Here is a 27,383-nt window from a genome sequence, read left to right as displayed (position 1 = left end):
CAGGCCACCTGCGCCCCAGGAGCTGTCAGTGAGGGGGGAGCACAGCCGAGGCACGTGGGGGCCTCCGCTGGCGCTTGGACGGGGCCGCGGGGCAGAGCGGTGCGTCAGGTCAGCCGCCGTGAGCCTGGCCCTGCTTCCCTCAGTGTCTGTGGCTGCAGTGTCCCCTCCGGGAAGATGGGGGTAATGTGGACAGTCTTCAGGCTTAAAAAGGAAGGGAACGCTGACACGTGCTATGACATGCGTGAACTTTGAAGGCATCATGCTCAGTAAAAGAAGCCCGGCCTCAAAGGACAAGCACTGTGTGAGTCCCCTTGTGTGAGGTCCCCAGCGTTGTCCCATTCAGAGACAGAAGGGGAGCGGGAGCGGCTGCCAGAGGCAGGGGAAGAGGGGGTGGGGAGTGAGGGTTTCACGGGGCCAGAGTTTCAGGTTTGCAAGATGAGAAGGTTGTGCGGGGGGATGAGGGGGGGGTTGCCCAACAGTGTGAATGTATTTAAGGCCACTGAGCTGTACACTAAAAAATGGTTAAGATGGTAAGTTTTATGTTCTGTATATTGGACTATGATAATAAGAGACTCATAATGAATAAATCGGTAGGGTTAAATAGTGCCCGCTTGGAGGGTGGGGCCATCCCCCACGGGACTCTGTCAAGAGGGTGGCATTTGAGATGGGGCAGTGTAGGAAAGTGACGACTCTGTTGTGCTTTTGTGTCAAGGTATTGATGTACAGTCTTATGAAGGTTTCACATAAGCAACATTGTGGCTACTACCTTCACCCATCCTATCAAGTCCCCCTCACACCCCTTTGCAGTCACTGTCCATCAGCCTAGTAAGATGCTAGAGTCGCTCCTTGTCTTCTCTCCTACACGCCTTCCCCGTGACCTACCTATGTTGGGAATGCTCATTATAATGCCCCTTAATCCCCTTCCTGCCCCCACCCCCTTCCTTTTGGTAACCGCTAGTCCCTTCTTGGACTCTGTGAGTCTGCTGCTATTCTGTTCCTTCAGTCTTGCTTCGTTGTTATCCTCCCCAAGTGAGGGAAATCATTTGGTACTTGTCTTTCTCTGCCTGGCTTATTTCACTGAGCATAATACTCTCTGGCTCCATCCACGTTGATAACTCTGTCTTATTAAACATAATTTTGGTGCCGTGCAACCCACCCATTTACACTACGGAAGTTAGTGGGGTCTCTTCTAGCTGCCACGCGGCGGTGCGCTCCTCACCACCATCAAGTTCTAGAACATCTTCATCACTGCAGAACAAAACCCTGTAACCATCAGGCGGCTCTCTCATTCCCAGCCGCTCGCCGACTGGCTTTCTGTGTCTCCGGGTTTACCTATTCCGGACGCTCCATATAAATGGAATCAGACGCTATGCAGCCTTCTGCGTCCGGCTTCTTTCACTGAGCATTGTGTTTCCACGGTTTGTTCACGTTCAGCAGGTGCCAGACCCCATTCCTTCTTATGGCTGAACGGTTTACACTCACAGCGCTTCAGACTCCAGGTGGGTGGGGGTTTTTCATCACCGACGACCAATTCTCCAGCGCTCAGGACACCAGCTGGGGGTCCTACAGCTCAACTCGGTCCGGACACTAACTCCTGGAGTTAGTGCGCAGCCACAGACACAGAGTCAGGGTATCACGTAAGGATCTCTGCCTGGGGCTGCGTCAGCATCCACACGCCCCCCCACCATCTGGGTAACCCTAAACTAGGAAAAGTGCCCAGGGGGCGTGTGTGTGGGCCCACTTCCAGGGGACTGGCAGAGGAGGGGGCAGAGGGTGGAAGGAGACACCCGTTCCTCCCCCCACCCCACCCCCCGCCCTTTCTGCATCCATGACCTTCCTCAGACTCCAGGTCACCTTGATGGCAGCACAGAGTCCTGCTGGGGGCAGGAAGTGTCGTGTGTTAATTTTCTGCTGCTGTCAGCAAATTACCACACGTTTGGTGAGTTAAAAAACAACAAAAAGTTTATTATCCTACTTTTCTACAGATGAGAAATCTGCAATCATTCTCACTGGGCTAAAGCCAAGGAGTCAGCGGGGTCAGCGCCTTCGGGAGTCCCGTAGAGAGACTGTCCTTGCCCTCTGCAGCTTCCGGGGCCTGCCCTCCTTGGCTGGTGGTCCCTCACCGTCAGCGGACCGCACCCCTCCTGTCTGCGCGGTGGGTGGCTGCATGGCCTCCTTCTCAGTGTCCCTGGGCCCCGCATCTCCCCCTCCTCTCTTATTAGGACACCGTCACTGAATCCCGGGCCCACCTTAAACCCAAGAGGACCCCATCTTCAGATCCTTAACTGAATTACATCGGTAAAGACCCTTTTCCCAAATAAGGTCACATTCCCAGGCTCCAGGGATTTAGGATTTGCACTTATTTTAGGGGGCGACTATCAGCCCGGTGCAGGGCCAGTGTGTGCCTGCTCCCTGAGTTGGTCTGCCTCCCGTGGTGCGCTCTCCCCCTCCAGAGGCCCCACCCCTACACCCCGACTCTCTGGGGTCCCATCCAAAAGCCAAGGCCTTGCACTCAAGCTCTGTGCTGGGAGACCTGGGTCAGGGCAGCCCTGGCCTGGGATCCTCTAGGTGGGAAGGAGGATGAGGCCCCACTGCCTCTCAGCAGATGAGCCGTGATGCCAGCCCCCCGTCCAGTCCAGTCCTCTGGAGCTGCCAGGAGCGGTGCAGGGGGAGAGGCTGAGACGCCGCAGTCAGTGCCTCCGGGAGAGATGAAGGAGCCGCGCACGCCAACATAAAGAGGTCTGCTCAGGGCATGATTCTGCCCCCGAGGCGGGGCTCAGACCTAGCAGCTGGGGGCGGGCTTGGGGTGACCACAGGCAGTACATCCTAAGCTTGACTCCGTCAACTGCGTGACCCCAGAGGACACTGCAGCCCAGTCCCGGACCCCGGCAGCTGCCTCTGCCTTGGGGGGAGGCCGGGAGGCCAGGCCCCTCCTCCGTGCCGGAGCCCAGACTGGCTCTTTGGAGCAGCCCAGTGCGATAGCCACCGACCACACGTGGCTGTTTAAATTACAATGAATTACAGGGACGTGAATATATCATACTTTATATAAATAATCGTAAGTAAAACATAAACCATAAAATTAAAAACACGGTTGCACGTTCTAAGTGCACAGTAGCCACATGCGGCCTGCGCCTCCCTATACACAGAATATTCCCATCGGTGAAGCCCCACTGGAGGCGGCTGCTCGGAGTTACCCCCAGACCAGCACAGCTGCCCCTGTTGGGGGAACAGGGTGGAATGGGCGAGGGCAGGGTGGGGAAGGGACGCCAGGGCCCCAAAGAGGGGGTGTCTGTCCAGAGGCGACTGGTGCTGACTCATCAGTCCCCGAGGCCTAGGCCCAGTGCGGGGACTAAGCCCGAGACAGCGACCAGAGAATGGCCCAGGAAGGCAGCCCGTGGGGCCTTGGCCGCCCGGGTCCCTGGCAGAAATGTCTGACCTCAGCACACAGAGTGGGCAAAGGGCCCGGGCAGGCCCAGACCCAGGCAGGCAGGCAGGAGGGCAGACAACAAGACACAGGGGCAGCGCTCTTTGAGATCCCAAGGGGCAAACAGACAACCCTAATGGCGGACACTTCCTCTCTCGCTGAGTGCACCCCGGGCTTCCTTCCTTGTGAGGCCCACGGACCTGCCACGTTCCTGACCCCTGTCCACCCTTCTGGACTGTGGCCCTTTCATCATGTATCAGCCACTCCCCCCACTGAAGTGCATTTAGGTTCTTTCATTTCTTTAGAAATGTGGTTGACTGTTTTTCTGATCCTTTGCCTTCCCAGACTGGGGATATGTGGGCTGTGGCTCCCTAGCTGTTGTGTCCCCAGCGCTGGGCGCAGAGTAGATGCTTGATGAATTGATGGGTGAATGTGTGGGAGGCACTGTGGGGCAAGAGGTCAAGATCCTTCCCTGGCAGCGGTGGAGAGCCTCATTCCAAGCAAATGCCGGTGCCGCACAGGAGAAGTGTGAGGGGTCCCCCGCCCCTTCCTGCCAGGACTCTGACCACCCTCAGCCTCGGGTCTAACCCTTCTCCACAGTGTCCCTGGGCCTCCGTGACTCCGTCTGCCTGGGGTGCTCCTTTGAGGGCCACATGGGACAGGTGCCATCAATCCACCCACAGGTGGCCTCAAAGTTACACCATCACCCCCAGCCCCCGGGGCCTCTGCAGCAAGCTGCCCCAGGGCAGAAACCTCTGTTGTACTGGACCGTGTGTCCTCAATTCCAGGAACAGGACTCGTCGCTATAGTAGGTGCTTAATTACCATCTGATGAACAAAACCTTTTTCTCCACCAGTGTTCTGACTCAGGACCTGCTACCTCTCTCTGGTCCTCCTTTGGGGGCCTTCCCTGCCGCCGTCAACGTGCACTGACCCTCCCATTCACTGTCATCCCTTCTTCATTCAACAAAGATACTGAGCGCCTACCCTATGCCAGGCACCCCACTAAATGGTGGCAGAGGTGGGGATAAGGGACCTGGCTCAGATTGTAGGGTTTAAATCCTGAGTCCCCTCCTGACCACCTTGAGCTGCCATTTACCATCTCGGAGCTTCAGTTTCCACATCTGAGAAATGGCCAGGGACGGTGCCAGTTTGTCATCCTTGTTGTGGTAACGGGCGTTGGGTGCTTATGTCAAAACCCATCATACCATAAAGATGGTATGCTTTAAATATATGCAATTTATTGTATGTCCTTCACACCTCAATAAATCTGGAAAAGATGGTGCCAACTCCCCAAGCCCATCACTTAACACAGGGCCTGGCACATAGTAAATGTTCAACCAAAGTTATTATTGTTTGTCATTATTGCATGTCTTACTTCACTGATTCCTTTTAAGACCCTATGTAGCACGTTCCAGAGTGTCCCCCATTTCCCAGGTAGAGAAACAGGTTCAGAGAGATGAAGAAATTTCCCCAGAGTCACACAGCCAGGAGATGGCAGAGCTGGGATTTGACATCTTAGCTCACTGTTTCCTCCCCATTTTACAGACGAAGAAACCGAGGTTCCAAGGGAGAAGTCGCCGTCTAAGGCTGCGCAGCCGGGAGCATGGCAGAGCCAGGATTCCGACCCAGGTTGGCTTCTAGCTAAAACCTGGGTTGATTTTGTATTCTGCACCTTGTGGCCAGGCCTGTCCGTCTCTCAGGCCCCCGGACTCAGGAGGGAATAGGGTCCTGATCTCCTGAGTGGGGCCATCCCCAGGGGCTGTCACACCCTGGACTCTGGCACCAGAAATGCAGCCCCACCGGTCTGGGCCGTGTGAGCCCTGGCAGGGGCCTGTGGGGCAGGGTGGCAGGAAGTTAAGGGGAGGACGGGAGTCTGGGACTGCGGTTGTGCAGCCTGTCCTGCGGGGACCCTGGCCTGGTAGAGCCTGCTTGCCCCACCCAGCTCCACTCTCTGCCCTGGCCCCGTGACGTCCTTACTGGGTGGCCGTCTTGGCCAGGTGGGAGAGGCCCAGGGATGGGCTTGAAATGAGGTGTCCAGAGATAGGGAGCAGGTGGTGCTGGGAGCAGTCCGGGGTTCAGCACGAGGCCTCGATCTGCAAGATGGACCCACGGAGGCAACGTAGCTGAGTCAGAAGAGGCCTACCCGGTGCGGAGCGGGCGTCTGAGAGGACCCTGCTGGGCTGAGGGTTAGCCCCCTAGGTGGCCAGGTTTCCAGCTTCTGGCCAAAGGCCCAGGGCCTCTAGCCAACTACTGGTGGGGAGCTATTTCAACATTCTGACACCAGACACTGCTGTACAGGGGCACACCTGCGTCCCAAGGACTGGCAGGAGGTCCACCTGGGTGGTAGCTCCTCAGGGGGCAACGGGGGGCTGCTGGGCAGACACTGGGGAGGAGGCCAGGATGGGCAGTCTGCCATGGGCCCCGGTCAGGTGGGGGCCCAAGGCCCATTCTTGGTGGAGGTGACTCAGGGGCAGGCGGAACGGGTGACTCACCACAGACCCTCTGTGCTGCTGCTACCAGGGCCCAGCCTCTCCCTGGGCCCCAGGGGTATTGTGCAGAGCTCACCCGGCCCCCAGCCCAGGACTGTGAGTCAGCCCATCTGGGCTGAGGGGCCAGCATGATTTTCCATCCTTTATATTGTTCTGCAAGGAAAGTAAATATGTGTTACAAAACATGGGGTGAAGCGGGGCTAGCCCCCTCTTGGCCCCTTGGGCAGGGAGCAGAGGGTCCTCTGTTCCAGGCTCTCTGCACACATCATAGCGCACTGGCTCTTCCCCATTTCAGAGTTGGGGAAAACAATATTCAGAGAAGTTAAGCCACCTACCCAAACTCTCACAGCTGGGTGTGTAGCAGAGCCAGGACTCAAACCCAGTACAGCTTCAAGCTACAGCCTGTGGGCTCTTCCTGGGTGGCTGTGGACCAGGGCCTGTGGGTCAGGGCCCCAGGGTCGGCATTTTCCCCTGGGGAACCTTATGCACAACTTCGGAGCTGCTGCATCCTGCCATGTCCTTCATCCTTTTAAAGTCCCTGGACGCTTTTGGAACCTTAACAATTTGAAGATCATCCATTTGTTTTATTATTACTAATATTTATCCCTCCCCTTCCCTTAAAAGAAAGGCCCTTTGCTATTTTTTGGTTTTTCCCTTTGCCCCTCAGTGTAGTAGAAGCAGGCAGCCAAGGCTGGGAGGACGTTAGCAAGTATCTGTTGAATGACTGAATGAATGAACTCACTGGAAGAAATAGATTCTCTCCCCTGAAAAATGCATGTATGGACAACGCACAGTTTGAAAGCCACCCTGGGAGGATTCATAGACCCCCCTTAAGACCACCCACAGATGCCCCGTTAAGAATAAGGTTTTCCTAAAGTTTCTAACACTTCAAAACAAGTCCCTTAGGCAGCTGGAACAAGAGATGGCCCAGAGGATGCTGGTGTTCTCAGGTGTTCTGGGGTCTGGGACAGGAAAGGCCCTTGGGAGTCAGCTTCCCCACCAACCTTACTTTAGAGGTGTACAACAGCTGGGGAAAGGCCTGGCCTGGGGACTCTGGGTGCCCCTGGGGCTTGTGCTGCCCTCCCCTCCCCAACAGACGTCTTGGATCCCCAGCTGCGCCCTTTGGCCATGAGCCATCTTGCTGCCATCTAGCATCTCCCCTGGAGACTGTGTGCTCCTGCTCCCCAGCCGGGCTCAGACCACCCAGAACCTGCCCAGCTGCGGTGGCCCCCTCTGGCCTCACCCAGACTCCATTTTCTGTCCATCCAACTGCAGGCTTCTCTAACGGCACACGGTGTGACCCAGGCACTCAATGCCCACTGTCTAGCCTGGCCACATGCTGGTGCAAAGTCTAACTCGGGAACACAGCAGTACACAGTATAACGGTGCACATGATGGCCCAATTGTGCAATGGCGCCATTCTGAACCAGAATCCGGCAGTTTTTATAACCAGCCGTGAAGTATTTCTATGATGCCAGGGCCTGCAGTTATTATAGGATTATTTCAAGGCTTATTTTGTATTATTTTGTCTGCCCTAGATGATGATAATGAGGGCATAGCTTCCCACACGTGGGACCAGGCACTGTGCTAAGTGCTTTGTGTGAATTACCTGCAGGAATCTCGGAACGCTCTGGAATGTGGGCAGGTATTGGGCGACACCGAAGGAAACAGGCTGGGGGCGGGAAGAAGCCTCGCCTAGGAGCCTGCGGACCATTTGTGGCGGCAGGATTTGAACTCAGGCAGGCGCAGTCCAGGGCCCCCCCTCCTCATTGCCATGAACACTGCTACCACCTGAGTGTCATTCCCCAGCTATCCAGGGCCCGGAGACCCACACGGCGTCTGCCACACGTGTGTGGGGTGCCCACCTGGGTGTCAGCCACGGCGAGGGGACGGCTGAGGGCCCTGGGCGGCGGAGAAGAAGAGAGGGGCCCTCAGCCCGGGGCGCGCCGGGCCAGCTGCGGAGGGACTCGCTGCGCGCCCCGGCCCGGCCGGCGGGCCACGGGGAGGGGCGGGGCCCCGCCTGGACGCTGGCCCCGCCCTCGGCCGCGGCCGGCGCCGCGCTCGCGCGCGCAGGGTCCAGGGCGCACGCCCAGCGGCCCTGGAGGCCCCGCCCCGGGGAGGTGAGCGCCACCTCCCCCGGGAGCGACCCCGGGGGCCCGCGGCCGGCGCGCGCCCCGCCCCCTCGCGAGTAGTTTCCCGGCGCCGCCGCCGCGCCGCACTCTGCCGTCCGTCGCCGCCGCCCGCTCGCCTGCGCTCGCCGCTCGCCCTCGGTGCGCCGCCCCCGCCGCGCGCCACGATGAACTCGCTCTTCAGGAAGAGAAACAAAGGCAAATACAGCCCCAAGGTGCAGACCCGGAGGTAAGGGGCGCCGCCCGCCGCGCTCGGGACGCCCTCGGGAATCCCGCGCGCTGCGGGGCGGCCCGGCGGGGAAGCACCTCCGCGCGCGTGGAGGGACGGCCGGGCCGCTCGGGCTGCCGGGCGCCCGGGAGGCACGGGCCTGGGAAGCCCAGGCGTCCGGGGACTGAGCCAGACAGGGGTGCGCGACGCGCGGAACACGGGGCCGGAGGGCCGCCCTTCAGCTGGCAAGCACCGTCGGAGGGGGACTGGGATGGGCCGCGGGTGCCCGGGGGTAGCACGGTATCTGGCACCACAGAGTTCTAGGTGTCTGGCGAGGGGCGGCACTGACTTGGGCGCCCGGACGGCGGGGACCGAGGTGGAGGTGCAGGACAACTCCGTGTCCTGGCGTCGCCCTTGCGCCGGGGGCCCTCCTGGACCGGGAGGCACGGCCGGGGTGCGGAGTGGTGTGCCTAGAGGACGCTACACCTTGGGCGGGGGCGCCGCGGGGAACCCAGGAAGCATTGTCTAGGGGCGCACGGGGGCAGGGCGCTTACCAGCCCTTCTTAGCGCGCGGGTGCTCCCAGTTAGGGAGGGGCGAGATGGGAGTGGCGGGTGCCACCTGCCACAGCGCTTCCCGGCACCTGCCACCCTCTGCTCCAGAGCCTCGCCGAGAGGAGCCGGTGGGGGGGGTGGGGGGGCACATGCTGAGGCGCCCCGGCCCCCCCGCCCCCAGGGCAGCCACGCTGGGGTCTACACCGGGGCCTCCTCCCAGCTGCATGGTTTCTCAGGGGCGTGCCCTACTCCACCCCCAGCCCCAGCCCCGAAACTGGCAACATCTCTGAACAACAGGTTCCCAGGGAGGCCTGGGAAGGGAATGACAAGTCTTGATGTGTTTGCGTTGAGAAGGCAGCCCACGTCCGTTCTGATATAAGCCTCATGGATTCATTTAATAACCGGTTTAGGGGAGCCTCCTGGAGATGCTGAGGTTGATGGCGAGGGTGGAACTTAGGTCCCTGCCTCTTCCCTGGTCTAGGGAATGTGAGGTGGGGGGTTCCCCACTTGGAGAGCTCTACCAGGCTTCTCCCAACAAAGGGCTTCATTCCCCGAGTTGCATAGCCCACCTGTGTGGGAGGACCCCACCCGAGGTGCCCTGTTCATGAGCCCACCCTCTCACTCCCTAACCCCAATTCCCCAGGCCCCAGATTAGGGCGAGAAAAAGACTCCAGCCAGGGCTTTCACCCCACTCTGTGGCCCAGCCCAGGCAGAGCTGTGGGACAGGTGCAGGTGGGCCTGGGGAAACTGAGTGGGGGGCGTGTGCAGGCTCTGTTACCATGAGTTCCAGCCCTGCAGAAACTCCTCAGCCCTGTGATCCCAGCGCCCCCATCTCCCCTTTGGGCTGTTCAAGTTCAGAGGCATGTTTTCTCCTCTCCTCCAAGGTCCCCCCGCCCGACAGCTTCCCTCATCTTCCACAACCCCAGAGACTGGGCAGGGCCGTGCCCGCTGCTCCTCTGTGGCCGGGTCCAGCTGGCTCTCAAACTCAGCTGGGGTCCCGTCCAGTCCCTGGGCTGTTCTCTCGGCATTGCACAACCGCATACTCCGTGCCAGCCACGGAGGGCTGTTCTGCTCTCCCAGTACCAAGACTCGGCCCCTCCAGTGCCTCCCACGTGGACACACCCACACAGCAGGAGATGGGCCACGCCTTGCCCTGTGTCTAGTCCCCCAAGGCCCGGGCTTGGACGTAACAGAAAGTTATAATGAACCCTGAGGAGCCCGGACGTCTCGGCCTCCCCAGTAGGGGTTGGGAAGGAAGCAGTTCTCATCTTTTTCAGCGCTGGGGACTCAGGGACTGGAGTCCTACCCCAATTCCACCCCTCTCTACACTCCTGCCTGGGGCACCCACCCTCTGCGGGAGGCGGCTGGGCTCCTGGAGGAGGGGCATCCAAGCGGGCCTGGGATGGGTGAGGAGAGGGCGCAGAGTGGGGGTGTGCATCCACAGGCCTGAAGCTGGAAGGGCGTCAGGGAGCAGAGCGCGTTGGGGAGGGGTACAAAGAGTACGTTTGTGTACATTTAAAAAACATTCAGACGAAGCAATTCTGTTAGTTGTTTCGGGATGCAGACACAGATAGGTGTTGAAAATGTAGATTTAGGAAGAAACCAGCAGCTTCAAAATTCTGCTGTCCCAGCGGGAGGGGCTAAGGAATCATGAATGATAGCATTGTATTTCCTTTTAAACAATATCAGAAGCAAATATGGCAACTGGGGTCCATCAGCTGTCTCGGTGGTAAGAGTCTGTTTCGCGCTTCCTTGCGTGCTGGAGCTAGGTCACCAGGTGCCCAGTTGTAGGCACCTGAGGGCTGGGATGGACGGGGAGAGCTGGCAGCGGGAACGGCATGGGCAGGAGCCTGGAGGGAAGCCCGGAGTCCTCTGTCCTGGGCTCCTGTGTCTTGGTGAGCTGGGGGTGGGGAGTAGCCTCAGGAGGCCAAGGTGCCTGAGGCCTGGGGAGAAGGAACGGAGGAGAAGCAGGAAGGTCCCAGGCGGGAAGACACGAATAGAAAATCTCAGGAAGTGGGGGGCCAGGAAAGGTGTGGACATACAAGGGGATCTGAGATTGAGTCCCGAAAAGCTGCCCTAGATTGTGATCATGTTATCTTGCTTAGGTAATACTGCATCCCCTCTCTCGTCCAGGTGAGGCTCAGAGTTTGAGGAACCCACCCAGGGACCCTCGGCTTCTCTCACCTCGGTGTTCTGAGCCAGGAGCCGGCGGGCAGGGTGTCCCAGCAGTCCCCCTGGCCCATCGTTTCCTGGGCAGAGGGGTTTGCTGGGTCTTTAAGATAAACACACCCTGAGCTGCTCGCTGGCTGGCAGCTCCCTCTGGCCCTCTGCCCTCGCAAGGCTGCATGGCTGCAGGAACACTGGTACATGCAGAATTCTTTACTCCCAGTAGCTGGGCTCAGGTTTCAGACCCGTGGCGCTTGCGGCTTTCACTTTTCTGTCCTGGGCTTGGTCACTTCTTGGTTCCAGTTAAAGGTTGCAGGAGAATTCAGAATTTGTGCCTCCAGAACAGGGGGGCCTCTTCCCTACTCCTCATTGCTGGAGTGTCAGCTCCCTAAAGGCAGGGACTTTGTATGCTGTGAGATTGCTCCTGTCCCCATAGAACGCTGCCTAGCACAAAGTAGGTGCTCAGCAAACAGTGGTGGAAGGTCCGTTTTGACTCTGTGACTTGGAGGAGTGTGAGGTGGTGGAGAGGACTGGAGATGAGGCGTGTGAAGCGTCAGGTGTGTAGCAGGTGCTTAGTTAATAGAGGCTGGTACTCCTTGTCTGCTGGTCTCGAACCTGAGTGACCTCCTCACGCTCTAGGGTGCCAAGATTGCCTTGAGCCCTGTTTGAACCTTGCAAAGCATAGTCCTTCAAGACATGCCCTGGTGTTACGGGAAGCAGCTGGAACGATGAGCGCCCAGAAGCGCGGGCCCGGAGCGGGATGGCCTTCCCTGGGCAGACGCAGATTGGGCCGTGAAACAGCCAGAGTCACTGCAGCAGCAATCTTCTCAGTTTAGACTGTGCTTCCCCAGGATTATTAGCTGGGCGTGGAGGAATTCACTGTCTGATCACCACAGAAGGTTTCAGTAGAGAGAGTATCAGTCACCTGGCCGATCAATCTGGTGTTTATAGGGTGCTCCCTTGAACTGTTTGCTCACAAGACTTCCTTCCTGTCTGGTCCCCGCAGCCCCGGGACACGCTGCTGGGCTTGTGCCGTCGTCCCCAGCCCCGGCTGCATGTTAGAATCATCTGAGGGACTTTGAAAGCAGTGTCCAGGCCCTATCGCAGACCAGTCCAGTCACAATCTCTGGGGGCAGGGCCCAGCCTTCAGTTTTTTATGTGCAGCTAAGAGTGCGAACCACGCATTCACACTGACCGCGTTGCTCCACCTTGTCTCGGAGCCACATGCACCTCGCTTTTCCTTTTCAGAACGTTGCACTCTGTTCTTTTATTCTGAGCCTTCCCGTTCCGCTTCGTTCCCGGAGTGCGCCTCATAAAATGGCACCAAACTGGCTTTTGCTCTTGTATTTTCACGTGAGAATCTTTCAGGAGGAGAGTTTAACTCGTTCACGTTTAATATAATGGCTGGTGTGGTTGGACCTATGCCTGCCGTATAATTTTGCATTTCCTGTTTACCATGCGTTCTCTTTGTTTCCTTTTTGCTCTTTTCCTGCAATTTATTGGACTGAGCTGTATTTTCACAGTTAAGTCAGGATATGAGGCCTGGATGTGGCAGAGTGGATGGACACCCTGACACAGGCGGTCTGCATCCTTGTAATTATAGTTAACAGGGTGCTTTTCTTTGTCTTGCCTGTTAGGTTATAAACCGTTGGACAGTAAGGACTTACTTATCTGTTGGGGGACCTTTCTGTAGCCCTTAATTCCAGCCTCATGTCTGTTTGAGATTCAATAAATAGGTGTTAAATTGAGTAGATGTTTTATATAGCATGGACAATGACTGTCTCTGGGGTAATAAAGAAGGGCCTGTCCCTGGGGCCTGTAATAGAGCTGGTGAGATGACAAGGAGCTGGGGCTGGGGGTGAAGATTTATTCCGCAATGATTGACAATCTAAAGACCAGCTGGGGTACAGCAGTCACCTGCGCAGATGCTTACTAACCCTATGGCCCCAGGCAGGTTCCCCCCGCCCCCAGGCTCAGTGTGCTCATAAGCGCTGGGAGCAGTAACAGTACTGACCTCACAGGTTGTTACGAGAATCAAAGCAGGAGCGTGGGTCAGGCACGGGGTGGGGTGTGGCCCACAGAAGGTGTTCCCTCCGTGCCCCTAAAGGTGTGCTCCCCTTTTCGGCTGGGCTCCCACATAGTAGCATCTTAGGAGAATGACTCAGCCCTCAGTTGCCACCCCTGACTGTTACCCAACCTCTGGGGTCAATGGTAGATGGGTTTGTTTAAAGATGTCAACAGGGTATCAATCTCTCTGTCTCCCCTGGGTGGTGAGCACCTTGCGCTTCCTCCCGTTTTCCCGATGTCACTTTGTGGCTTGGTATTGGTGGCCCCTCTTGTGAGGAGGTGGCTCTGGAGCCTGTTCAAATCCTGGCACCCCCCCTCCCACTTCCCAGCTGTGTGACGTTAGGCAGGTTTCTTAACCCCTCTGATCCTCAGTTATCTTCATTTGGACAATGGGGAGAGAGGAACTGTTGACATGCTATCAGACTTCTCAATTTGATATCTATTTGTTGAGCCCCAAGCCTGTCCAAGGCCTGAAATTAAGGGCTACCAAAGGGCCTCCCCAAAAGTGAGTAAATCCTTATTGTCCAAAAGTTTATAGACTCATAGACTAAGCAGAGTGCCCCAATGGCTGTGAATGTGCCTTTCTCCTGGGGCTAGAAGATGTGAGCACACGGAAGGGCTGCGTGGGAGACGGACGCCTCGTGGGTGCTCTTAATGTTTAGTAGTTCCTATGAAGTCGTTTCCTGAGCTCGTATTGTGTGTGCCTTTGTGTCGAGGACGGGACAGCTGTCTGGGAGGGACAAACAGACCTGCTCAGCCAGTCAGTGTTTAAAGAGGTGGAGGCTGGGGGCCACCCAACACCAAGAGGTGAGGCTCCCCCCAGGTCCGGGAGTCCCCAGGAGCTGCTCGAGCTCCAGTCCCGGAGGCCGGCGGGACCCAGAAGAGGAAGACCGTGGCCGCAGGAGGCCAGGCCAGGCCCCTTCCGCCTGCTCCCCGGAAAGGTGTGCACTCCTGCGCGTTCCAGGCATTCCGAGGCTGAAGCCTCCCCTTCTCCTTCATGCACACCCACTGAGACAGAATTAACCCCAAAAGGGAACAACCGTAGCCGCGATCAAGGGCCAGAGCGTTGGGGTTGACTCGGGCCTGGAAGACAAGGGGGCGCTGGCCAGGGAGGAAGGGCTGTCCCCCTGCAGATGCGCCCCATGCCTGCCGCTTCCCGTCTCCACACACAGACAGAGCACATAGGCTGTGACCAGCAGGGAACAGGAAGGGACCTGGGAAAGGGGCAGATGGTGGGCTTGTAGCCTCTCCGTGGTCTCTGGGGCGTGATCTGTTCCCCAGAGTGGCAGGTCAGGAACGAGGTAGCCTACAGGGAGGGGGGGCCAGGGAGCAAGCCAAGTGCCCGTGGGTGTTTCCCCCGTGGCCTGTGGGCCGTCAGGCAGTCAGGGACCCATAGACAAGCCCTGGCCTTGGGCCCGGTGTCTGGCCAGCCCATGTGGGTCCCAAGGGACAGTGGCAGGGAGCCAAGGAACGGGCATTAGGAGGCCTGCCTCGGTGCCAGACTCTGCACGGGGCCAGCAGATGCCCCGAGCTTCTGTCGGCTTTATCATGGCAGACCTGACGCGCTGTACCCACCGTGGGCTCCCAGCAACGTGGTCCAGAGACCACAGGTTCACCAGAACTGGGCTGTCCTTTCGGTAAGCGTCCGCCACACGAGGGGTGCTTAGAACGCACACATGTGCTGGCAGTAGAACCGGCATGCCAGGCTTTGAAGACTTAACGTGAAAAATGTCGCTTTCATAATGTCCTCTTGACTACCTGTCAAAAAGATATTTTAGGTATGTTAGGTTAAGTAAAATGCCATAGGAAAATTAAGTTCACCTGTTTCTTTTGACTTTTTGTCATGTGGCTGCTAAAGAAATTTAAACTACAAATGTGGCTCGCAGTTGATTTGTAGGGGACAGAAGTGGCTTTGCACACAGAGCCACTAAGTACCCAGTCCTCCCCTTTGGGGTGTTTCCTACCCATCAAGTGTGTCTTTGTGTTTGCTGCTGTGCGAGAGACCCGGTCACCCTACTGTCTGGACCAGGAAATTAGGGCCAGGCAGGTGGAATAGGACATGTGGTTACACCAGACCCGGGCACAGGTCCCAGGACAGTCGCTGGGTGTGAGGACATGGCAGTGGATGAAACAAAGTACCCCGCAGCCCTGAGCCTCCGCAGTGTGACCGCAGCGTCCGGGTGGGTGCTTCACAAAGATCACCTTGGATTGTCTCAGGCCTCTGGGCGGGATCGATTCTTATCCCCATTTCGCAGTCAAGAAAATAGACCCAGAGAGGCACCAGGGCTGGCGCAACAGCACGGGCTACATTCTTCCCCGTGCCAGGCTGACTCGGTTTCCTCCCTGCAGACAGGCTAGAGAGGAGAAGGCACCCGTTGGCGCACTGTGACTTGGGCAGGGAGGGCTTGAGGCAGGGTGGCTCCCATGGTGGCGGGGGGGGTTGGCCATTCATGGTGCCCTGGGCCTCCTGTGGGGGTCAGGAGGCCGGGATGCGGTCCCTCGGGGGTTCTGCTGAGCCCGGTCAGGAGGCGGGGAGACGGAGTGGGACAGCTGGGCATGCGGGCGGGAAAGGGGAGACCGTGTCTCGGCCAGGGTGGCCCCCACTCAGAGGCCGTCGGAGGGCGAGGCCGGCACACAGGCTCTGAGGCAGGGAAGAGCGCTGGCCACCTGGACGGGGCGGCCGCGCACAGGGTGAGGGCTGGGGCCCTGTGGGCGGTGGGCAGGAATGTGAGCTCTATTTTGCGCTCCAGTTTGCGGCCGGCTGGTGAGGTCTGGTTGCATCTCAGGAAGATGTGACAAATGTGCAGGAGCCGGCTGGGGGGGGCTGTTGCATTGGTCCAGGCGAGGCGGCAGCCTGATCAGGTGGAGATCTGTTCCCAAGAGGAACCGGGGAAGGAGAGGCCAGGACCTGGGGTGCTTCTCAGGGCCCTGCTTGAACAACCGGGTAGGCAGGTCCTCCCCACCCTCCCCTTCTGCGGTTTCCCTCCTGCAGACGGGGTGGGTTCTCAGAGCAGCAGAAACCCTGTGGTGCAAACAGCCCTGGACCCCTGCAATCCCTAAATCCCCCGGGCCAGTCCTCAGCCCAGACCCAGGACCAGGCCTGGGGTCATGTCCTCCTGGCAGCCTCGTTGCCCTTGTTACCCAGATACATGCATCAGCTCCCCTGCAGGGATTGGAGGAGACATTTCCGAATATTGAGGTCACGTGTGAATCCCAGGGCCGTGCGCCATACCTGTGGTGCAGTTGAGCGAGGTGGTGAGGCTGAGGACGGGGCCGGCGGCGTTCACGCAGACCTCTACCAGGGTGTTGTTGGCAAGTGCGGTCTGGCAGGGGCCTCGCAGGGTCAGCCCGAGCCCAGGTCGGCCACCAGGCGGGCAGGACCAACATCGCCCGAAGCTCCCACTCAGTCTGGCATGCAGTGCCCTTCTCTGTGGCGTGCACCGGCCCAGGGTTCCTGGTCTACAGACACACAGCCGCCAGCAGCACCCGCAGGCACGGCCCTGGGCCCCTGCTACCATGGGGAGTAGGCCTCCCCTTCCTCAGACAGAGCCCCTTTCCGGGTCCAAGCTGGCTGGGGACCCTTTGTTTCCTGAAGGGCCCCCTGACCCCACTTCCATGCCAAAACTGGCGGGAAGGCCTGTGCCCCAGCTGAGGCAGGTCACAGGGAGCTACCTCATTGGCCTGCAGGGAGAGGGTGAGGGAGCCCCCACCGTCCATGCCTGTGTCGAGGTACAGCCGCATCACTGAGGGCATGCCCGACCGTACCGACACGGAGACACTGTCCAGGGGCCGGAACCGCGCAGACCACCACATCCACGTCTGCCCGCACGACGGGATACCTCGTTTGGAAGAAGGAGCCACTGCCCAGCCCGTGGCTCCTGCCTGGGTCTTGGTGGACGAGGCTCAGGGGCAGCAGGCCAGTGGAGGCGTTGCGGCTCTGGCTCTGGCTGCTCTGAAGGTGCCGCGACGTCATGGTCTTTGGCCTGCAGGGCTGACGGGAGCACCAAGGCTCAGCCAGAGGGAGGCGTGGGGGTCAAGTGCAGGGGGGCAAGACATCCCCGGCCTGCCCCTCCCCTGCACAACCAACCTGTGAGGGCAGCCACGATGCTGAATGCCACGGACACCCGGGCCCCCCCCAAGCTCTTGGCTGTCACTTGGATCCACCTGCCCCAGGGCAGCGAGGGTAGCAGCAGGTGGCAGGTCCCAGTGGGGCCGGGACAGGCCAGTACCTTCTGGAAGTTGCTGAGCAGGGTGGCTGAGCCCATGGTGAGGTGCACGGGGCAGCCCAGGCTCCCGTTGGACACACAGCCCTTTAGGTCCAGATGCAACTCCTGGGTGTACTCAGGGATGAAGGTTCTGTGGCCAAGGGTATGGCCTGGTTTAGCTTCTGCAGCTTCCACCAACCTTCCCGCGTGGTTTGCACTCAGGGTGGTGGCCAAAGAGGCCCCACTGCCCAGCACAACCCTGAGGCCCAGGCCCCTGGCTTTCCTACCAGCCCAGGGACAACAAACACCAGGCCCACCCACTCCACCAAGCCAGACGCTGGGCCTCCCCCAAGGGCTCCCACTCACTTGAGGCAGCTGGGTCGGGAGAGGAGGGTCTGCAGAAGGGGCACATCTGGCTCCAGAATGGAGACCTCCACCACCCTCACGACCAGCATGTCCGGCTGGCAGACGTAGGCACAGGTGGGAGCAAAGCCCTAGGGAAAGAATGAGTGGTGGGGGAAAAGAATGTACACGTGTGGGGGAGTTGGGCAGAGAGCCCAGGGGGGCGACTGGCGTGGGCAGGACTGGGCAGGGCAGCCTAGAGCAAGGCCTGCGCTGAGGACGTAACTGCCAAGGACAGACATTCCTGCACCGAGGGGTCCTGCCCCTTCTACGTGGGCGGCACCCCGCCTCACCTTCACCTCAATCTTGTGGGATGAAGGGGGCAGGTGGGCAGCCACAAACCCGTCCCCGGGTGCAGGGTGGGAGGTGGTCACAGAGGCGTTGCTCTCGGCATCTTGACGAGGAAGGGCGGCTGCACAGAGGTATTGTGGGGGAAGCTGGTGCCCAGGGGGCTGATGACCGGAGGGGCGGCGTAGCGGAATACGTGGAGCAGAGAGAGCAGGGCAGGCATCAGATGTGGGCCTTGGGTCGGCGAGGGTGGGCACCTACACGGTGATCGCCACGTTGGCACACGTGGGGCTGCCTCCCCGTGACACGTGGCACAGGCAGCGCAGCAGCATGGTGCCTGGGGGCACGCGGAATTGGAAGAGCCTGGCGCCGCCATACCAGCTGTAGAAAGACAGCTTCTGCGGGGACTGCGGGAACTGCCCGGACACCAGCCTGACATCTGCGGGGGAGAAGGTGCTGTTAGCCAGGGGGGCACTGCCCTGGCCCCAGAGAGAAAGCGCAAGGAGACACGCTGGGTGGGTCTGCAGCCCTGGGACATCTGCCAGGCCGCTGCCGCCTCCAGCCCCTGGCAGTTGTGTCTGGCCTGGCAGGGCCCGGGACTCAAGTTTTCCCTGGGGACTCACATTCCTGCTCAGTTTCTGCACACGAAACACTGCTTCCGTCACCTTTCCAAGTCCCTCTACCCCCACTTCCATCTCGTCACAGGCTCACACCCCATGCCCACTCCCTGCCACCTCTGTCCAGATTGCCCACAGCCCACCTCGGGCCTTATCACAGCAGCACCCCAGCATAGGTGTCCCCAAATGCCTCAGACCTCGGTGGGAACCAGCCTCTCCGGCACGCTACTCAGGGTCTCCCTCACACTGCAGCCCTGAGGCGCTCAGGGCCCAGAGATGGAGGCTGACGGACACGGGAGGTGATGGGGAGCCCCACCCCTCCTCACCTCTGCTCTGGGTGCCGGACACCAAGACATCCCCTCCTCCTCGGAGGCTCCCAGCTGAGGGTTGTGTTCCATGCTCTTGGCCCCCCTGAGAGGCCAGGGGCCTCAGATCTAGAGGCTGACCACCTGCTCAGGCCCACGACAGCTTGGGGCACAGCTGGACTGGAGCCTAAGCCCTCTCGCCCAGGGAGGTGGCAGGCAGAGATCCCAGGGGGAGGAACCTCAGGCTGGAGAGCAGGCCACCCATGCTCTGGTGGGCACGTGCAGGGGCCCAGGGTGGACAAACTGCCCGTGGCCCCAGCGTGGGGCTCCTGCGTGAACGGGTCCTTCAGTGCCTCTCTGGCCCCCCAGCCCTACACCTCCCAAAGCTGTCACTCTGCTCACCCCCCATCACGGCAGCCTTTCCAACCAGCTCTGGGGTCTTCACAGAGGCCTGAGGCCCCATCCTGGATTAGACCCCTCCTGGGAGTGTCCACGAACCAGGGCACAACCTCCCCTGGCACACGTGCCCATGCCGTGCGACACGGGTGGGTGAGGGTGCCCACTGAACAGCTCTCGGTCCCCCCCCGACTGGGTGGCTGACTAGGCCCAGGGGCTGGCTGCATGGAGGGAGCCCAGCCCCTGTGCCAGCTCAGCCTCGTGCCCATGACTGTGGATACCAATTACCCTCTCTGCGTCCCAGCCTCCTGATGAGTTATCCAAGGTGGTGACCCTCCCTCCAAGGTTAATGGGTGTTAAAGTGCTTCCAGAAGAAATGCACGGAACACAGCAGGCTATGGCCTCACTTTCCTCCAAGCTGGGTGCCTCTCTGCCCACAGGAAGACTGGAAGCTCATACCACGCCATCGCTAAGGCTGGTGCCCCTCCACATGAGCAGGTAAGGAAGCCAGGAGAATAGCTGGCTCTCCTGCCAACCTCCTGAACCTCCCACGGACGCACGCTGAGAAAAGACAACCCACTCGCAAAGCCAGTCTGAGCTCCACTAGAGCCACGCATGGGGGTGCTGGGCAGCATTCCAGGTGTCCGCTGGCTACCAGGTCCGACCCACCAGGTGTGGCCTCAGTGCTGAACTAAGGCTGCTGCAGCCCCTGGGATAACATGATGACAGGGACCAAAAAAAACGAAAAATGCTTGTTGCTGAGGCAGGGCCGCCTCCCCCATTCCCTCCTGAGAAGTAGGGGGCCTTAGCGAAACAGCCAGCCAGCTGGCACCCAGCCCCCTGACCTGAGAGGGGCAAGGCCTTCTGACGTCCATGGCCATGAAGTACCAGCCTGCGCACACCTGGAACCCAGCTGTGAAATTTCAGCAGGTGCACCAGAGAGAAAACACCTGCTCAGGGGCGCCCCTAAGACCAACTGGTCCCCCACTCCCAAGGCCAACACAGCCCCTCCAGCATCCCCCACTGTGGGCTGCAGTCTCACCTCCCTGCCCACAGGGTAACCCTAGTGAACACACCAGGCCATTAACACACTAGTCTGGGCCAGATGTGGTAGCCACATCTCTGGTACCAGGAAGTGCCAGCTGTGTGCACCCCAGCCTGGCCCCACAAGCCACTTCTAAGGACACAGGTGAGAAGAGAAAGGAAAGTCCCTGAGCCCATCCTGGGAACCTGAGAAAGGGCATTCGGTCCTGCCCCCTCCAAGCTAAAGCAGGCACCTGCCCCCTCAACAAGCCTGGGAGGTGAGAGATCGCCCAGGTTTTCCAGCTCCCTAGCCTCCCCCCAGTGACCCCTCACTCAGCCGTGCCCCCGGGGTGGTGAGAAAGAAGATGAGGGTGGTGGTATCCAAGGGAGCAATTTAATCAGGAGCTGGTCTCGGGGGAAGCTGCCTTTTATTTCAGGCGGCACCAAGCGCTGAAATTAGAGGCATGGCCCTCAAGGAAATAGGAGCTGGAGGGGAGCACGATCTTAGAGAAGGGGTGGGGGCTGGGAGCCCCAAGTGGAGGCAGCAGCCCTAGACTCTACTGGAGGGCCTCCTGCCCACCCCAGGGGCGCACCAGCCTCATGGCCCTCCCACAGGAGTCAGGGGCGGTCCTCCAACACCCCCAGTCAGGCTGAGGGGCAGCAGCTCCGGTCTAGCCCCCTCCACGGGCCTCGGTCCTGGGTGGGGCCTCTCTGCGAGCAGAAATGCAAGGGCGCGCAGAGAGTGCCCAACGCCATTTACTCGGAACCGGGTGGCCCAACGGCCCCTCAGGGCCGCCTGGAGCCCAGAACCCCGAAGCGAGGCCAGCTGCTGGAAGTGACTGCGCTGGGGCGGGGGCCGCCACTGGGGGCGGGGAGAGGACGCCCACCGGACCCCCGCTCTGGCCGCTTGCTCCCCACTCTGCCCCTCTCCCAGAACAGCTGGGCGCCCTGGAATGCCACCGCCTAATCCTTCATCCCGGCTGGCCTGGCATCCGGAGCCCCACTGGAGTCCCCAAGGACCCCCGTGGGCCTCTCCACCTCCAAGGAAGGGCGCGTGATGGCCGTGACCGACGTGAACGCGCTGAGTAGAGAAGGGAGGGCACGTACCGAGGGTCCCGACGGCGGAACCCGGCCCTGGGCGCAGAGGAGGGGGCGCCGGCGTCCGCTACTCCCCGGCCGCCTCGACGCGAGCTCTCACGAGGTCCGCCCTGCGCCCCAGGCCGGCGCCGGTGAGCGCGCAGGGGCCCCGGGCGAGTCGCAGTCCCCGGGAGGGGCGCCCGGGCCGCGCTCACCGCTCTCGCCGCTGTCGCCTGCGGCGGGCGGGGGGCCCACGCGAGCAGCAGCGGCGGCCCCGGCCCCGGGTCCCGGCGCGGCCCTTGGCTCCGCGCTCGGCCTGGCGCTACCCGCCCCGCGCCCCGGGCACTCCCGCCGCGAGGCGCCGCCCCGCTGGAGCCGGGCCGGAGGGACCGCGCGCCCCGGCGGGGGCCCGGGGAGGAGATCGGCCGGGGGGAGGCCGCGGAGGGACGTGCGGCCGCGCGGTAGGGGGCGGTCGGCAGGACGCGGGGGCCGGGGGACCGAGGCAGGCCGGCGGGGCGGGGGTCGGCAGGCGCCGGAGGTCCGAGGGGGCGGAACGCGCGCAGAGCTTCCCACCGGGACGAGTGTGTGTAGAGCGCACACTTAGGGGAAGATGGAAAGGCCCCTCCTGTACAAGGGGAAATCCGGCACGCTCACCCTTTACACCGGGACAGATGGCAAACAGATCGCACGCCTTCCACGTAAGGATATAAGTGTGAAATGCAAACGGTCAAGGGACAGAGGTCAGTTTGGTACTTGAGTGCCCTGTTCTGACTTAGAGCCATGCTGGGAACTGTACCATCCAACACCCACCTCCTGCCCCAGTGTGAGGTTCCTGTGCCCCAAGCTGACCACCGGGTAGGAGGGGGCTGTGGGTCCTGTCCCAGCTCTGCCCTCCCACGGATCCCCCTTGCTTGTCTGGGGGTTAGTGAACTTGGTGGATGGACAGACAGCCCTGGACTGGAGTCTGGGAACGTCTGCTAAATAACAGAGCAGTAGCAATGCAAAGAAACCCAGGACGTACCTTGGCATTCTCATTTTGAAGGTGGAAACCTGAGGCCCAGCAACAGGAGAGCCTTGGGTAGAGGCGCCTGCATATGCACATTGTGTATTCCCCTTATTCCCCCCAACTATACAGAAAAACAACTGTTGTGGCCAAATTCACGAATCCCAGAAGACCACCAAGGAGCCGACACCGATGCAAAAGCAGAGAGCCTTTATTCGAGCTAGCTCCAGCTCAATCTCTCATCTACACCAAAGCGGTGGCAAGACGCCAGAGAAAGAGAGCGCGTTTTCCCCAGAACAAAGGTTTTATGGGTTTCCAGGGCGGTTTGGGGGGTGATGGCCGTGGCCCTAGCTGATTGGCTGGGCCTGGGCGTAGTTGGGGGGTGATGAGTAGTTGGAAGGGAAGGTGAGACACTTGGAAAGAGTGATCCAGTCATTAGAGGTCTTGGTGCATTTCCTTCCTGCCCTTTTTCTGTGAAGAACTTAGAAAACGCTTCCCACCTAATGCTCGAAGCCCCGTCAGGCACGTGGAGCCCACCCAAGGTAAGAAGAGGCCGTCTGCTCCCTTGGTGGTGAGACGGGGCCCGTGGGTGTAGTCAGAGCAGGGTGAGGGCCTCTGGGAGAAGACCCCTGCCAAAACTCCTTATTAAACAATTAAGCAAAGACAGAGTCACATTAATTCTCTAAAGTAAAATATTAAACTAGGAATATAAGCATTCTTCAGTGAAGATTAGTTAAAAGTAAAAAGGCAGGAGTAACAGCCTGCAATGTTTGAACATCTCCCAGAAAAGAAAATACCTCAGCATAGCCCATGTATTGTTTGTATCAATTAAATGAGGCTATTGTAAAATTTACTTTAGCGGCTAAAAAGCCCAGTTTATCTTTAACTTTACCCAGATGCTGCTTTTCCTCCTCCAGCCCCTAATCAAGGAACATATAACCTGGGCAATTAATATAACAGGTAGGCCCAGCCGTAAACAACATAATGAAGGGCAGGAAGGATTCCATCTTAAAGATAAGAAGTTAAGAAGTAAGATTCTTAATTTACTATTTAACAAACCCACAATAACTCAGCTCACCTTGAAAGCAAGACAAGCAGCCTCCACTGATGTGCTCCCAAACCAAGAAACTGCTATTCTAAGAAAGGATCAAAGCAGTAAATTTCTTATGCAAACTGCAAAATAGTCTGGAAACCTCATAAGAAACCTAGTGTCTCCGTAAAAATAAACATGTAGAGACCATTTGGTGGGTCTGCATCCCCAGCTCTTTGTCTCTCAACCGCCTATAAACCCCCTAGACAACTTAGCACCCCCGGCTCTCCTGTGCGCCCCCCACCCCCCGCCCCCCAGCTCTCCCGAGCCGGGAGCTCTGTCTGTCCTCTCACCGTCTCTCTCAAAGTCTTCCCAGCTCTCCTACCTTGACCGCTAAGCTCATTCTTGACTCCGCAAACGAGAACCCCGGCCTCAGTGGGAGGGCGCTGGCATGGCCGGGTCCCCAGGGAGCTGCCTCCCTCTGCAAGGTCTGTTCGCCCTCGGTCAGTGCCCACTGCCATTACAGTGCCAGCTTGAGCCCTCTGCCCCCATACCCACGCTCGCCTGTCCCAGGCCAAGCCCCTTCATCCTATGAAGAGGGACCGCGCCTCCGCAGGGGCAGGGCAGCGGCGGGCGGCCCCAGCACCATCCCCCGCCGGGAGGCCACTTCGCAGAGGGAGTTCCCTTGCTATTTAACGGTGCCCCTTGTTCCCAGAGAGCGGAATGTGATGGTGTCAAGTCCACCAGCAAGGCAGGGAGCGGGTCCCTGTGAGGCCGCTGCGAAAACAGAAGAGCGCAGCAGCTTTGGGTGGGCGGCGCAGCGGCAGGAAGCAGAGGCGATGGGGGGCTCAACCTCCGTCCTGCAGAGAGGAGGCCCCTGCCTGGATCGCCGGCGGCTGCCCCGCAGGCTGGGGTGCGCATCATCCCGCAGGGGCTCTGGTTACAGGGAGGGCCCCCCGCGGGGATGCAAGGTGGCCTGGCCCCAGGGGGCGGGAGCCCGGAAACAGGAGGCAGGAGTAGCCCTTTGTCACTGGGTGAGTCGGGGTGCTCCAGGGGAAGAACCCACAGACCTGTGGGGACCGTGTAGGAGGAAGTGTAGGTCGGGACTGGCCTGTGACTGTGGAGAGCCCAGGGCAGAAGATGGTCATCTCAGCAGACGGTCTGCCCCCCCTGCCTGCTCTCTGTGGGCTGGGCTGGCTGATTGGCTGATGCCCCCCACGTTCTCAGGGCGGATCCTAGGTCTCCTGAATCAAATGCTGGTCTTCAGAAATGGCAACAGTATCGGGTGAGGCTGTCAGTGTTCGTCAGTGTAAATCACATAACGACCCTGAAATTGACATAAGAGGGGGAGGGTGAAAGGATCTGAATGGCGGTAAGGCTTCTACATTTACTTGAAGTGATAAAATACTGATCATAAGCAGGTGGTACACAATCAGGCATGTATACTGTAATCCTCAGAACCTCTTAAAAAAATCAAGGAGGTACACCAAAAGTCAATAAATACATTAAAATACTAAAAAATATTCAGAAACAGTTGGCCCTTCAACAACATGCGTTTGAACTGTATGGGTCCACTTATATGTGAAATTTTTACAATAAATATATTGGAAAACTTAAAAAAAAAAACACATGGGCAAGGCGCTCAAGGCAGCGTAAGGGTGGGTGTGATTTTTGTCCCAGGCGCTGACCCCCGCAGGGGGGGTGGGCACCGGGCCGCGGGCCCCGAGACCCCTTTCGCGCGCCGTGTCCCGGCGACCCCGGAGCGCGCGCCGCCAGCGCACAATGCCCGCCAGCGCACAATGCCCGCCAGCGCACAATGCCCGCCTCGCCCCTGGCCCAGGCGCGCTGGCAGAGGGAGTCAGTCTGGTAGAGAAGCCTTGGACTGCGGTCGCTAGCTCGCTACCCAGACAGACCTCGCTGATCGCCCGTCATGGGAGGTTTTCTCACCCAGCTGGTGGGAGGGCTTCTCACCCAGCTGGTGGGAGGTTTTCTCACCCAGCTGGTGGGAGCCCTTCTCATCACTCTGGTGGGACTTCTTTTCACGGAGCTGGTGCGAGGACTTCTCACCCATCTCCGCTCACCGGCCCGCCCACCGGCCCGCCCGGCCCTCCTCGGAAGCTCCGCCCACCCGCCGGCCCCGCCGGCCCCGCCTGCCCCGACGGCCCGCCGCCATCCCATTCACCCCTCGGACCGCCCTCCTTCCCTCCGGTCCCCTTGGAGGCCTTCCTGCGGGTAAGACACGCTGACCCTCCCAAGACCGAGGACTTGACTTTGTTTTTTTGTTTTTTGTTTTTAATTTATTTATTTTATTAAGGTATTATTGATATACACTCATGAATGTTTCACATGAAAAAACAATGTGGTTACAACATTCCCCCCTGTTATCGTGTCCCCCCCAGACCCCATTGCAGTCACTGCCCATCAGTGTAGGAACATCTTCCTCTTTGAAATCAGAGAGGAACATTTTGAGGAACTTGCCGCAGTAACTATGTTGTCTCAATTTCACACCCATGAAACCATCACCGCAGCCAAGATACTGAACATCACCATTCCTGCCAGAAGTTTCCCCGGGCCCCTCGGTGGAGCCTAAGACCTCCCTGTCGCCCTGCCCCTGCTGCCAGGCATCCAGTGGTCCCCATTCTGTCACTGTAGATTTGTGTGCGTTTCCTAGAGTATACATAAGTAGAATCATACGTTTAATTTTTAAAATACTGAGCTTTCCCTTTCTGACTTTGTGAGACATGTGTAGCTGAATTAACAGTAAGATTAACAACATTGTCCTTTTTCATTACATTACATTGTGACCATGGGATGAAGCCTTAAAACAATGTTGCTGCCTTTCAGTAGCACATCTGTGTTTTTCCCTTTTATTTCCCTTTAAGGCCTGGGCCTCCGAAGAGTGGCTTCAGTTCCCAGAGCTCAGATGGCCACTTGGATAAGAGACCCTCCACCTATGCTGTGAGCTGCTTGAAGGGCACGTGCACATGTGGCATCCGTATGTCCAGCCGCAATGCCATTACCAGTTCCTACAGCTCGACTGGAGGCATCTCTCAGGTTCCTTCCCCTGGTGCTGTGGAAGAAGTGGGTTCTTTGCGTTTATTTGTTGATTGTGCCGTGTTTACTAGCTGCCTTCTGTCAGATGCTGAGATCACCTCTAAGGTGACAGCAGTTACCAACCCCTGAATGTTCGCTATAGACCAGTGGAACAAACTAGAAAGCCCAGAATGCTTATGTGGAAACCTGGATGCAAGACAGAGCCACTACTATAGATAAATGGACAAAGGATGAATACTTCAAAAATGGTACTAATCTGATTAAAAGGGTAGATTGAGTCTGGATTGCATTGGGTCATAAACTCATCCTATAGGTACTGGGAATTTAATGAAAGTCTTTAAAATAAGTGGTTATAATTCTTTTTAGAAAGGATGTAGTGTAGACTGGAGAACAGCTCAAGTTTTGCTACCAGAATGACTTGGGTTCAAATCTTGGCTTTGGCACTTAGTAGCTAAGCTATAGACTCTTGGGCAGGTAAATGACTTGAACTCTCTTTTTCTCATCTCTAAAGGACTGTTGTAAAGATTGAAGGTGATGTTTGAAAAGCACCCATTACAGTGCTTGTCAGTAAGTGGGCACCCGATATATAGGAGCTTGAAAAAAATAACGCATGTGTGGAGGAGGTTTTTGAGAGGAGAAAGAATTTGACATAAGTTTTCATCCGTACCAAAGGCTCTTAGAGTAATATAAATGACATGTTAATGATCAATGACAAATATAGGAGATGAAGGCCCCAGCCAGGCAGTTATGGCAAATGCAGAGGACAATAGTATGAAGTCTTTATTCTGCACTAGGCCCTCTGCTGAGCACTGTACACACATTTCCTCAATCAGTGATCACAACAGACCCAATATGAGATACACAGTCAGTCATTGCTCCTCCTCACAATTTTATGTCAAATGTCATACATACACAAAAGGAAGGGAAAATACCATATGAACCT

At 58.5% G+C, this 27,383-nt stretch overlaps 1 protein-coding gene and 1 long non-coding RNA gene across 13 annotated transcripts in view; both read left to right on the top strand.

The window, feature by feature from the left end:
- The window catches only part of LOC140843940 (uncharacterized), a 53,705-nt gene that overhangs the window by 3,028 nt on the left and 23,294 nt on the right, over window positions 1–27,383 (top strand). The window lies entirely within an intron of this gene.
- LOC140843937 (nuclear envelope pore membrane protein POM 121-like) overlaps window positions 8,132–27,383 on the top strand; it is a 33,113-nt gene continuing 13,861 nt past the window's right edge. For 4 of the 12 annotated variants that reach the window (XM_073214482.1, XM_073214478.1, XM_073214481.1 and 1 more), the window contains exons 1-5: window positions 8,141–8,276; window positions 22,489–22,658; window positions 22,836–22,898; window positions 24,102–25,618; window positions 26,269–26,467. In XM_073214482.1, the coding sequence (XP_073070583.1) occupies window positions 25,317–25,618; window positions 26,269–26,467 (501 nt within the window). In that variant the 5' untranslated portion in view covers window positions 8,141–8,276; window positions 22,489–22,658; window positions 22,836–22,898; window positions 24,102–25,316. Of the gene's footprint in view, window positions 8,277–22,488; window positions 22,659–22,835; window positions 22,899–24,101; window positions 25,619–26,268; window positions 26,468–27,383 lie in introns of those variants that run through there. The other 8 variants (XM_073214475.1, XM_073214480.1, XM_073214479.1 and 5 more) reach the window with 8 other exon arrangements.

This window comes from Manis javanica, chromosome 10 (assembly GCF_040802235.1).
Source record: "Manis javanica isolate MJ-LG chromosome 10, MJ_LKY, whole genome shotgun sequence".
In the NCBI taxonomy this organism is placed as follows: Eukaryota; Metazoa; Chordata; class Mammalia; order Pholidota; family Manidae; genus Manis; species Manis javanica.
Note: the sequence above shows the minus strand (reverse complement) of the source record. Positions and strands in the feature narration are given on the sequence as shown.